The sequence below is a fragment of the Bufo gargarizans genome, chromosome 1 (assembly GCF_014858855.1).
Source record: "Bufo gargarizans isolate SCDJY-AF-19 chromosome 1, ASM1485885v1, whole genome shotgun sequence".
NCBI lineage: Eukaryota > Metazoa > Chordata > Amphibia > Anura > Bufonidae > Bufo > Bufo gargarizans.
The window spans coordinates 336,741,716-336,755,521 of NC_058080.1; the positions used below are offsets into that span (position 1 = coordinate 336,741,716).

Here is a 13,806-nt window from a genome sequence, read left to right on the forward strand (position 1 = left end):
GCGGAACTGGACCATGCAACATGACAATGACCCAAAACATACTAGTAAATCAACCAAAGATTGGCTGAAAAAGAAGAAATGGAGAGTCCTGGAATGGCCAAGTCAAAGTCCAGATTTGAATCCCATTGAGATGCTGTGGGGTGACTTGAAAAGGGCTGTACGTGTAAGAAACCCCTCAAACATCTCACAGCTGAAAAAGTTCAGCATTGAGGAGTGGGGTAAAATTTCCTCAGACCGATGTCGAAGACTGGTAGATGGCTACAAGAACCGTCTCACTGCAGTTATTTCAGCCAAAGGAGGTAACACTCGCTATTAGGGGCAAGGGTGTCCTATCTTTTTCCTCAGTTAGAATAGGCATTTTTGTAGAATGACATTTACAGAAGATCTTGAAAAGACTTTTCTTCAGTTTTCTTTGTTTAGTCGGATTACTTTAATCTCTCTGTATTGTTGAAACGGAGATGAAATAACCTTTTATTAAAAATGTTACAAAAAACCACATGCTTTCAAAGGGTGTCCTAATTTTTTCACATGACTGTATGTGCCTAGGTTGGTGTCCAATGGTTCAGGCGTTTGGATGCCTATAGAGGACGGACAGACAAAAAGACATTGATTTTTATAATATACATTTATCCAGTGCTTTAACTTTTGTTTAATATTATTTTAGAGTTCCAAAAGCCAAGATCGAAACTCTGAGAGTAAAGAAAAAAGAGAGATGCTTTCTTTTGATAAAATTAAGAAACAAAGGGAGCATGAACGCCAGAGGCAAAGAGAAAGAGAAATAAGAGAAATGGAGAGACAAAGGTATGCTAGCTCTATAATAATATACTGTAGTTCGCATTAATCAGTTCAGTATATTTTTGGGTGCATGTAAAGCAAGCAGCAGATGCTTTACTATGCATAACCAGCTTTGCGATTACTTTTCAGAAATGTACCAAAAGTTGAGGGAACATGCAGCTGCGTCTTATGGGGCGAATGCTTCCATTTTACATCTCAGTCTGCGATGCTGCAGCATCGCAGCCTGCGATGTATGAGCGGGGAGAGAGGAGGGGCTGGAGTCCGGCAACTTGCGGCAGGGCCCGGTGCAGTCACTGTACGCTTACATCGGGCCCCGCCGCGCACCGCAGTATTTCTAAACATTAATCCTTAACCTCTTAATAAGTTTAACTAAAGCTGCGCTCTCCCCTGTATCAGTACTGTACTTACTAACAAGCTTTTTTAGCAGGCAGAGCGTACGGAAGCAGTAAGTCACTCACTGACGTTGCGCGCCTGCAAAGTGCTACTGCTGACACATATATAGCAGTGCCATCCACAGATCCAGCACCCCATAACAGTGCCATCCACAGATCCAACACCCCATAACAGTGCCATCCACAGATCCCGCACCCCATAACAGTGCCATCCACAGATCCCGCACCCCATAACAGTGCCATCCACAGATCCCGCACCCCATAACAGTGCCATCCACAGATCCCGCACCACATTACAGTGCCATCCACAGATCCCGCACCACATTACAGTGCCATCCACAGATCCCGCACCCCATAACAGTGCCATCCACAGATCCCGCACCCCATAACAGTGCCATTCACAGACCACCATTAGTTCAAAACCCACCAAAAGCACACCTTTTGGCTAAAAATATTTTTTTTTCTTATATTCCGCCTCAGAAACCTAGGTGCGTCTTATAAGGCCAAAAATACGGTAAATAAATTGATGGTAATTCCCTAATCTATTTCTTTAACCATCACTCTTGTTAGCTACAAGAGTGAACTGGGTGTCTTCAGTAGTGATATAGCTCATGTCAGGAACCCAGAGCCAACCACTGGATTTTGGTATGCCAAATCGGGACCTTTGTGCCAGATGCTAACTTACTAGTATGTCACTTGTCAACCACCCTTGTGTTTGCGGTCTGTTATGGCCTCAACCTGGATGTAAAAGGCACAGTTGAACAAATGACAGACCAGTTTACCATGTGAGGAGAGTGTGCCCCTTTCTATCTACATCTCTCGTCAATCGGTGCACAGTCCATTTCTATTGCTCCTGGACCTCCTCCATACATTGCCAATTCTACTGCCTCCTCCGCTTGGCTCTGATATTAGCTTTGCCTCCACAATTAATCCCCTCAATAAATCTTTGACCAGATATATTTTTTTATGATTTAGCTTATGTAGGGGTTAGCCCAGTAAAAGCTATGTGCACCTTTTGGGGGCATTTTTTGTAGTATTGTATTGTACTCATTTTGAGCTAAAATTATTTTTCCCCACGCCTCCATAACGGCACTACCTGGAGGCTACCCCACCTCTTCAGGTACAGGAAAACAACAGAGATCAGCATATAAAAGCCCCCTCCCCTTTACCTTCTCCAGTTAATAGCCTCATAGTTTCATAGAAATGAGTCAGTAGTTTCATAGAAACATTGCTGTAGCAGGCTTCGGATGCCATAACAACCAAACGGCTCCCTCGACCTTGGCGTGGGGAAGGTGTTCGGGATCAGGGAAGTGCATCCCTACCGGGGGTTTCACCAGTCGGGTACCATGATCACGTCATCTGAGGTGTTAAGTCTGTGATCAGCTACTGAGCGGGTGCCATGATGAGACCCCGGGCTTTCACCATATATGTACAGTGGTCTTGACTGTTTCTTGTATTTTAAAAATCTTTTTTGTGACTTCTGCTTCTCTTGCTTCCTCCTCCCCCCATCCTCTATGCATATATATTCCCAAGTGATAGTCTCAATATTCCCCTCTGGGGCACTTCTGGAGCTGTGGCTCCCTGGGGTATTTTCCATTGCCAATGACTCCATATAACTGTATGAACACCAAAACTACTTTCCTTTAAAAAGTAACATTAACCCATATACATGATTAACAACAAAACAAGTAAGGATATCTGAGGTTAGATAGTAAAGAAACGTTATAATCACACAGTAAACATGATTAAATAATTTTCTTGTCTTAACAAATAATTCTCAACCTGATTAGCACAAACTAATTAAAGGGAACCTGTCACCGGGATTTTGTGTATAGAGCTGAGTACATGGGTTTCTAGATGGCCGCTAGCATATCCGCAATACTCAGTCCCCAAAGCTCTGTGTGCTTTTATTGTGTAAAAAAAAAAAAGATTTGATGCATATGCAAATTAACCTGAGTCCTGTCCCTGAGATGAGTCAGCGACAGGACCCATCTCAGGTTAATTTGCATATGTATCAAATCGTTTTTTTTTACACAATAAAAGCACACAGAGCTTTGGGGACTGAGTATTGCGGATGTGCTAGCGGCCCTCTAGCAACCCATGTCCTCAGCTCTATACACAAAATCCTGGTGACAGGTTCCATTTAAAAATTGTTAAAAACAAATCAATGTAGGTGGTCTGACAGCAGGATGGAAACGTTAAAGTGCAAATGCATGGATGGCAGTATGGCCAAGGCACAACCAGTATAGCCGTTAGAATAACTGCTTACACAAAGGCAATGTGACCCAATTTACATACAAATACAGTTAGTTAGTTAACAGAATAAATCGGTAAGAAGCAGTAATCATACCAACCAAATGTAAGTAATTCCGCACCAAGTCAGGCCTTATTGGTTTTGTCAATATTACTGTAATCCTTGCTCCGTAGCATTAAACAGAACCTGTCACCACAAAAAAAGCAGACATCTCCAGGCTACAGATTATAGAGCAAGAGGAGCTGAGCAGATTGCTACATAGTTTTGTGGGAAAAGAATCAGTAAAACATGTAATTTTATCCCTTTGCATCTTTTGAGTTCAGTTGTATATGGGGGCTAATTGTACTGCATTTCGTATTGACAGGATCTTTTAGGGCTCTACTATAATTTTTCTAGCTATTTTTGGATAGTCTATTTTACTTTTAGATTGATAAAATGTCTGGAGTTCACTGCTTTTAAAGGGGTTGTCGCACTGCAAATGTTATTTATCATGTGATTGTCCTTTTTGTCTGCTTTGCTGGCTTGATTCATTTTTCCATCACAATGTACAAAGCTCGTTTCAAGGGGATTACGATCTTATGACTGCTGTGCAATCCAGCAACATTGGCCGTGCTTGCACACAATAGGAAACCATGTCAGCCTCACTGGTGGCGAGTATGGATGAGCGAATTGAATGTTTTGAAATTGCCACGGACCATAACACAATTCCATAACGGAATGCCTTTAGACTAGAGGCATTCCGTTATTCATTACGGCATAATAGAAGTCTATGGCCTGCATAACTGATCCGTCCAGTTTTTGTTATGCAGGAGAGAACTTCTGCATTCCATCATGGAGTTGCGTTATGGTCCGTGGTAACGGAATCCATAACGCAATTCAGTAAATACCACAACACGAACCTAAAACTAATTTCAAAATATGACATTCGCTCATCCCTCGTGGCGATGAACACAAGAGCACACACAGGCACGTGTGCGCTGCAACTTCTGTCCCGGTCACATCGTATCTGTGCTTTAGCTGTGACTATGATACCTGGAAACAAGTAGTGTATAATGTGATGGAAAAAGAGACCATGTATACAATCGCAATACATTAGTAAGCACCTTGTATTAACTTGGTCTACATAATAAATGTTTTTTGCTAAAGTGAGACTAACCCTTTAAAGGGAGTCTGTCACCTACATAACATGTTTTAAACTGATGTTATAGCTCTGTGGGAGGCAGATCCATAACACGGATGGTACCCATGTTTAGTTTTTCAGAGCCTCTAAAGTACCTAAAATGAAGTTTTAAAAATATGCAAATTACCTATCGCAAGTGCCCATGGGCGGAGAGTGTGCTGCAAGTGCCCAGTGCTCCCCGCCTTACTTGCTCCTGACTCCTCCCCTCTGTATCGTCCGGCCAGCCCTGTATCCTTGCGACGTGATTCTCATTTACATTCATAATCTAGTGCCTGTTCGCTTCACCGCCGGTTCTGGGCATGCACAGTACATTGCCCACTGTGGGCAGAGGCATACTGATATGCAGTGCGCATGCGCCAGTTTCGTACACCGGCGGTAAAGCGCACAGGCTCTGGATTATGAATGGAGACAAAAAATGACCCAGCAAGGATACAGGCTGGCCGGACGATACAGAGGGGGAGGAGTCAGGAGCAAGTAAGGCGTGGAGCACTGGGCACTTGCAGCACACTCTCCGCCCCTGAGCACTTGCGATAGGTAATTAGCATATTTCTAAAACTTCATTTTAGGTACTTTGGAGGCTCTGAAAAACTAAACATGGGTACCATCAGTGTTATGGATCTGCCTCCCACAGAGCTATATCATCAGTTTAAAACATGTTATGTAGGTGACAGACTCCCTTTAACCCTTAGAGGACCTTGAGATTTTCAATTTTTGCGTTTTCGTTTTTCACTCCCCATCTTTTTTGCAGCACGAGTGGTCATTGACCTGTAGCTCCTGATAGTAATGGACATGCTGTGTTAGACAGCTGTTCATATGGTGCAGTACTGTGCGGTGGCCTTTGTTTTTGTGGTGCTGTTCTGGTGGGTTGGTGGGACCCAGTGCCATGGGTGGCATCGTCAGACAGCATGGTTGCTGCTTTGACTCCTGGGTCCCGCCGCCTACCAGGATATCGCCGCTTTGTCAGAGTAGGTCCCACTCAATAGAGGCTTCCTTGACGTGGTGAGTGGGCTTATGCCTTTTGATCAAAATGTACACTAATGCCTCTTGTACAGCATGCAATACGGGGGGCTGTACACTTTTTAGGTCAAAGCCAAGCACTGTGGATGTGCGACCCAGTTCTTTTTTCTCCCCCATATAATTTTTAGTTTAAGTAGCACACTGCCCAGTGCCCTGAGTGGATTATACTGTTCATTCTGGTCTGGGAAGCTTGGAGGGAAGGTTGGCTGTCAGTTCCTGCTCTCAGAGATAAGTGTCATTTCTAGTTCGGTGTTTGTGTCTTCTATTCCATCCAGGTTCAGTGCGAGCAGACTGCTCCTATCTCCCCACTTCACCATCTTAGGGAGTTCAGGGTTTTGTCAGCCCAGGCTGGAGGACACTAGCACACCTACCTTCAAGGTCTGCTGTGAGCTGAGCAGTGCAGGGAAAGAGGTTAGGGATAACCTAGGAGGTGACCCTTCCCCTGTCTCTCGTCCAGAGTGTGGTTGGTGTGTTATCTTTTGAACAAAGTGTACGTCCGCCGTGACAATGCCTCTAAATGCATTCTGTTATGCATTCTGTCATTGAATTGCATTATGGTCCGTAACGGATTTCATAACGCAATTCGCTAAATACCACAAAACGCACCGCAAACGAATTTCAAAATATGAAATTCGCTCATCTCTAGTACGGACGTTTTCGAGCGCATTGATACCCATGATGTTTATATTTATCTACAGGTCCTTCTCAAAAAATTAGCATATTGTGATAAAGTTCATTATTTTCTGTAATGTACTGATAAACATTAGACGTTCATATATTTTAGATTCATTACACACCAACTGAAGTAGTTCAAGCCTTTTATTGTTTTAATATTGATGATTTTGGCATACAGCTCATGAAAACCCAAATTTCCTATCTCAAAAAATTAGCATATTTCATCCGACTAATAAAAGAAAAGTGTTTTTAATACAAAAAAAGTCAACCTTCAAATAATTATGTTCAGTTATGCACTCAATACTTGGTCGGGAATCCTTTTGCAGAAATGACTGCTTCAATGCGGCGTGGCATGGAGGCAATCAGCCTGTGGCACTGCTGAGGTGTTATGGAGGCCCAGGATGCTTCGATAGCGGCCTTAAGCTCATCCAGAGTGTTGGGTCTTGCGTCTCTCAACTTTCTCTTCCCAATATCCCACAGATTCTCTATGGGGTTCAGGTCAGGAGAGTTGGCAGGCCAATTGAGCACAGCAATACCATGGTCAGTAAACCATTTACCAGTGGTTTTGGCACTGTGAGCAGGTGCCAGGTCGTGCTGAAAAATGAAATCTTCATCTCCATAAAGCTTTTCAGCAGATGGAGGCATGAAGTGCTCCAAAATCTCCTGATAGCTAGCTGCATTGACCCTGCCCTTGATAAAACACAGTGGACCAACACCAGCAGCTGATATGGCACCCCAGACCATCACTGACTATGGGTACTTGACACTGGACTTCAGGCATTTTGGCATTTCCCTCTCCCCAGTCTTCCTCCAGACTCTGGCACCTTGATTTCCGAATGACATGCAACAGTCCAGTGCTGCTTCTCTGTAGCCCAGGTCAGGCGCTTCTGCCGCTGTTTCTGGTTCAAAAGTAGCTTGACCTGGGGAATGCGGCACCTGTAGCCCACTTCCTGCACACGCCTGTACACGGTGGCTCTGGATGTTTCTACTCCAGACTCAGTCCACTGCTTCCGCAGGTCCCCCAAGGTCTGGAATCGGTCCTTCTCCACAATCTTCCTCAGGGTCTGGTCACCTCTTCTCGTTGTGCAGCGTTTTCTGCCACACTTTTTCCTTCCCACAGACTTCCCACTGAGGTGCCTTAATACAGCACTCTGGGAACAGCCTATTCGTTCACAAATTTCTTTCTGTGTCTTACCCTCTTGCTTGAGGGCGTCAATGATGGCCTTCTGGACAGCAGTCAGGTCGGCAGTCTTACCCATGATTGCGGTTTTGAGTAATGAACCAGGCTGAGAGTTTTTAAAAGCCTCAGGAATCTTTTGCAGGTGTTTAGAGTTAATTAGTTGATTCAGATGATTAGGTTAATAGCTTGTTTAGAGAACCTTTTCATGATATGCTAATTATTTGAGATAGGAATTTTGGGTTTTCATGAGCTGTATGCCAAAATCATCAATATTAAAGCAATAAAAGGCTTGAACTACTTCAGTTGGTGTGTAATGAATCTAAAATATATGAAAGTCTAATGTTTATCAGTACATTACAGAAAATAATGAACTTTATCACAATATGCTAATTTTTTGAGAAGGACCTGTATGTATTTTATTCTATGGAAAGGGTGGTGATTTTAACTTTTATATTTTTCTTAATTTTTATATGTTTAACAGTTTTTTTTTTTTAGATTTTGAAACTCGTATTTGAGCTTACAAATCCATTTATTTTTTTAATTCTGAACAATCATAGATTTATTTTACATCCATTAATTAGTAAGAATTGCTCATCTCTTATGTTGGCCTGTCATCTGCTGGCCAAAATAGAAAGTGCAGTTTCAATACCCTTAGGACTTTTCCACACGGGTGACGTGTGGGAAAATGCGCGCGTGCAAAGCGTTTTAATGCATTTTGCATGCGCGTGAGAAAAATCGGCATGTTTGGTACCCAGACCTAAACCCGGACTTCTTCACAGAAGTGTAGATTTTATTATTTTCCCTTATAACATGGTTATAAGGGAAAATAACATTCTTAATACAGAATAACCATGTAGGGAAATGAAGGGCGGCACTCACAAGTGTACAAACTTTGATTGTTGCTTTATTCAGTAAGTTGCAATAGGCGGCATCGGGGAGGACCCCAAAAGCTTCACACCATCCTGCCCGATGCCGCCTATTGCAACTTACTGAATAAAGCAAAGTTCGTACACTGGTGAGTGCCGCCCTTCTTCATTTCTCTACATGGTTGTATCTGTATCATCGCACTCTATTAGGGCTAAGCACCACTGTTAGTGTCTTGGAATAAGGAGGCTGAGTTGTGGTCGATTCCTATACACCGGGGCCCAGCGGAGGATTGCGAGTGCCGCTTCATATCCTATTGTTGAACTTAATACAGAATGCTAAGTAAATTAGGGATGGAGAGGTTAAAAAAATTAAAATAAAATTAAACTCGCCTCATCCACTTTTTCCCGCTGCCTGGCTTCTCTTTTCCTCTTCTTTGATGACCTGGGAGGAAAAGGACCTTTGGTGACGTCACTGCGCTCATCACATGGTCCATCACCATGGTCATGGACCATGTGATGTGCGCAGTGACGTCACCAAATGTCCTTTTCCTCCCAGGTCATCGTCAAAGAAGAAAAGAGAAGCAAAGTCGGGCAGCGCGAACAAGTGCATGAGGTGAGTTCAATTTTATTTTAATTTTTTTAACCCCTCCATCCCTAATTTACTTAGCATTCTGTATTAAGAATGCTATTATTTTCCCTTATAACCATATTATAAGACAAAATAATAAAGATCGGGTCCCTATCCCGATCGTCTCCTAGCAACCATGCGTGAAAATCGCACCGCATTCGCACTTGCTTGCGGATGCTTGTGATTTTCACGCAGCCCCATTCACTTGAAAAACGCACAATATAGATATTGCTGCGATTTTCACACAACGCACAGCCCTGCTCATGTGCACAGCCCTATAGAAATGAATGGGTCCGGATTCGGTGTGGGTGCAATGCCTTGACATCACGCATTGCACCTGTGCGGAAAACTCGCCCATCCGAAAGTGGCCTTAGTCTCTTCAGCAAGACGTAGGATATTGAATTCAATTGCCGGCATCCTCATTGGCCGCAGAAGATGGGTTTTTCACCCTTTAGATGCCCATGATCTCACTTGATCACGGCATCTAAAGGCTTTAATGACCTTGATCAGCATTATTGCCAGTGGGTATCTGCTGTATGAAGAAACCCGCCGGCCATAAAGCCCGCTGCACGAGCGAGCGGGCGCCATTTTATTTTTCGCTCCAGTGCCATAGATGTATAAATACTGACAATTTTATTTATTTTTTAAAACCTTAAATATATATTTTTTTATTCTCCATTACCATTTTCTGACCCCATATCTTTTGTAGTTTTGTGTACGGAGCTGTGTGAGGGCTCATTTTTGCAGGGCTATCTGTACCTTTCAGTGATACCATTTTGAAGTGTGACTTTTTTTATCCCTTTTTGTAAACAAACTTTTGGGACTTTGAAGTGACAAAAAATGGCGAATTGGTTGTTTTTATTTTTTTTCCGTTACAACATTTTCCATATAACTGAGCACTCGCCAGCTGGACCAATTAGAGACCAAAAACTGATAATATGTAGCAATATAATTTATTGTTTATGTATAGCCCTAAATCTAAAATGCAGTAAGATCAATAACAATATAGCACCTAAAAAACAATTAATATTCAAATATGATAAATACACCTATAGTATAATGCAGTGGTATAAATATAGCTTGAGCAATGCTAAAAGTCCTAAAAGAGAGTGTTCATCAGCTGATGGTTTCTGTACACCTCGGACATCAGCTGATGAACACTTACGAGACCCCAACATCCCGACAACTGGACTTTAACTTTGCCGGAATTGCAACTTTTTGCTAGTGTGGAGGAAACACCTTGCTAATCACTAACCAGGTCCAGGCCTGCAGCATCGGTGAACATCACCAGAAGATTCCTCATGTTGAGAGCTACATGATCATCCGAACTACCTCAAGCAAGCGACTAGACCCAGGTACTGCCGAATCTGATACAGTGAGCCTCGTGGGACGCCACTGCTACACTCACATCAGACGGCAAATAACAGGTGTATCATATCCACTGACTGTACGTCCATCTGGTCACATTGATCAAAGTATCTTATATGAAGTGAATTGATCCCTCCAAATACAGGGACACTTACCCGCTTTGACTATCGGACATTATATCTGGCGCATTCATTGTACTGATCAGTGATTTACCGTACATTCACTGAATATCCCAACTCGGATACCTTATCTGGCGCATTCCCTGAACTGATTAGTAGTTTACCAAATATATACCGAATATCTCAACCACCCATATATGCTTTTATATATTTTGCTAATATTTGCCCTCTCTTTTAGGACTTTTAGCATTGCTCAAGCTATATTTATACCACTGCATTATACTATAGGTGTATTCATCATATTTTAATATTAATTGTTTTTTTAGGTGCTATATTGTTATTGATCTTACTGCATTTTAGATTTAGGGCTATACATAAACAATAAATTATATTGCTACATATTATCTGTTTTTGGTCTCTAATTGGTCCATCTGGCGAGTGCTCAGTCTTCTTACATACTCTTATATATTATTCTATTTATGACTGGGTGAGTCATATTAGACTTAGTAGCACCCATTTCCACAACCGTATACAGAGTGAGCCACCATACTTTGATTATTTTCCATATAACGTCCATATTGTTATATTTTAATAGTCTGGGCCTTTTTCGCATGCAGCGATGCCCATGATGTTTTTTTTTTTTAATCTTTTTTTATTTAGGAAAGAGGGGTGATTTGTTTTAATATTTTTAAAAACTTTGTTTTACTTTTTTAGGTCACCCTGGGTGACTATAACTGGCAATCCTTAGGTAGCCATCAATGAACTCAATGGCCAATCTAGCGGCTATTGAACACTTCATTTTGAATATAATAATACAGTGCTTCCACCTAGTGGCCTGTATTGGTATATTCCACTTATAGCCGCCTAAGCCTGCTTGAGGCTACGGGCTATTAGTGCAGTGTAAAAGGTTCCCCGATCTCAGCCGGGGAGTACTGTTATGGGAGCTGGAACACACATTTGATCATGGCATCTGAGGGAGGAAATGTATGTGATCAGCCTAAACAGCAGAAATATGCCGCACGCACATGTATGCCGGAGGTCGCAAAGGATTTAATATGATGGGTTGTTTGCTGCACTCTGCTTACTTCAGGGATGTCTGGGCTTAACACTTCTACCCTGAAACCCACCACTATCCCCCCATGTGGAGACTCTTAATAGGAGGTGCGTAAGTGAAATCTAGCATTAATCATGTAACTCTCAACCTTCAGCACATGTTAGCACTGCCACAATTGGCATGGCTCTTGATTTCATTTGTTTTACCTGAGAAACATATGAAAAGTCTGATGCTATTCAGACTACAGATGAGCGAACCACTCACGATTTGGTTTGAAACAGGCTCTCCAATTTTTTTTATAAGTTTAATTTAGGCTGAACTGAAGGTGCTCCAATTGCCCTGAACATGGGTATATGTATTGTAGGGCTGCAGCTATCGATTATTCTAGTAATCAAGTATTCTACCTATTAATACAACGATTAATCAGGTACTCTAATAAGAAAACACAAATTAAAAGAACTTTTTTTCAAATAAAAACTTATCAGCCCCCCTATGCCATCAATCCTCAGTACCACCAGTTCCCCCTCCCCTGTGCCATGAGCTCCCCCCAGTGCCATCAGAAAATAAAGAGATTAGATAAAAAAGGATGTGTTATCTAGTTTAAAGTAGCACATTTTAAAAGTATTCTTTATGTAGTATTGAATGTTATTGTTTATTCCCTACTTTGGTAACAGAGAGCGGGATAAAAGAGTACGAGAGCGTATCATTATCGCTCGTGAAAGAGAAGAACGCGAGAGACTACGTCGAGAACGCGTAAGACTTGAGTTTGAGAGGGAACGTCTTGAAAGAGAACGTATGGAGCGTGAGAGACTGGAAAGGGAGCGAATGCGAATAGAGGAGGAAAGGAGGATTGAACAGGATCGTATCCAGAGAGAGCGAGAAGAGCTTCGTCGCCAGCAAGAATGTCTACGCTATGAACAGGATCGCAGATCGGGGGTCAGGAGGCCCTATCATACAGATTTCAGGTGAGCCCTTAAAAAAAAAATTCAGCTCTTGTACAGCAGAGGTCGGCACTATAAGGACTCTGTTTGGTTTGGTTTGGGTTTGAGCTGGATCCACCTTCCCTCAGGTGTACTGGGTTTGATTGTTAGTGAGGCTATTTATCCCTCCTTCCCTCCAGTGTCCTGTGCTGGTTATAGTTCTTTCCTGTGAGCTCTGGATGTATGGTGGATAGTCTGCTCCAGCTCTGCTCAAGTTAAGTCATCTCCGTTATTTCCCATTGTGTCTTTTATCTAGGCCTCTAGGGAGACGCTTGCTTTCTCCAGGTTTGAAGAAGCAGGTTGCCTTTTGCCTACAGCTTAGGGTTTGCCCAGGGTGTATAGGTTTAGGCACGAGGGTATGTGCATATCCACCATTAGGGTATGCACATGGGCACAGCAGTTTAGGGGAAACTTTTAGGGATTGCTAGGAGGTGACCCGTTTCTCACTAGCGTTTGGGCCTAGTCATTTGTTCTGTTTGTTTTCATGTGTTTGGTTATTTCCCTGCTTACCTACCTATCGTGACAGGTGAAACTGTAATATCCCAGTGATGGCTGAGACCCTCAAGTAGGCTCTGATACCCATCACTGGGATATACTGTATTGGTCTATAGTAAATGATGTATTCTGATTCTGTTATGATATATACCCATCACAGAACACAATAAGTTCAAATTACCCCACTTTCCCCCAAATACAAATAAACAATAAAAAAATTCATAGCTATTTCCGAACCCAAAAACATACCTGCTTCTAAAATCTAACAATAATTATTTCATATGGTGTAACTGAAAAAAAATAAAAATAATTCGCAAGTTTTCGGTCACTTGGGTCCCTTTCACACGAGCGAGTATTCCACGCAGGTGCAATGCGTGATGAGAACGCTTTGCTCCCGCTTTGAATCCGGAACCATTCATTTAAATGGGTCTGTGTACATGAGCATTGTTTTTCACACAACGCTTGCCCCATATAAGTGAATGGGTCTGCGTGAAAATAGCTTGCGGATGCGATGCGTTTTTCACGGATGGTTGATAAGATCTGTTTGTAAACCTTCCGTTTTTTTTATCGCGGGCGTGAAAAAACCATCAATGCGCAATCGCAGGCAAAACTAAATGAACTTGCTTGCGAAATCGCACATTTTTAACTGAACCCATCAGGACCTAATCCGTATCGCTCGTCTGCAAGAGGTCTTAAACTCTGGGAAAAAATATAATAAGTGATTCAAAAGTCTCACACACTTTAAAATGGTATCACAGAAAATTATAGATGGCCCAGCAAAAAATTAACCCTCATGCAGCTCA

The 13,806-nt window shown here is 42.3% G+C and overlaps 1 protein-coding gene across 2 annotated transcripts in view; it reads left to right on the forward strand.

Moving 5' to 3' along the window:
* The window catches only part of LOC122946563 (scaffold attachment factor B2-like), a 461,735-nt gene that overhangs the window by 446,469 nt on the left and 1,460 nt on the right, over positions 1–13,806 (forward strand). For both annotated transcript variants that reach the window (XM_044306283.1, XM_044306291.1), the window contains exons 12-13: positions 665–801; positions 12,203–12,493. In XM_044306283.1, coding sequence (XP_044162218.1) covers positions 665–801; positions 12,203–12,493 — 428 coding nt within the window. The remainder of the gene's footprint in view (positions 1–664; positions 802–12,202; positions 12,494–13,806) is intronic.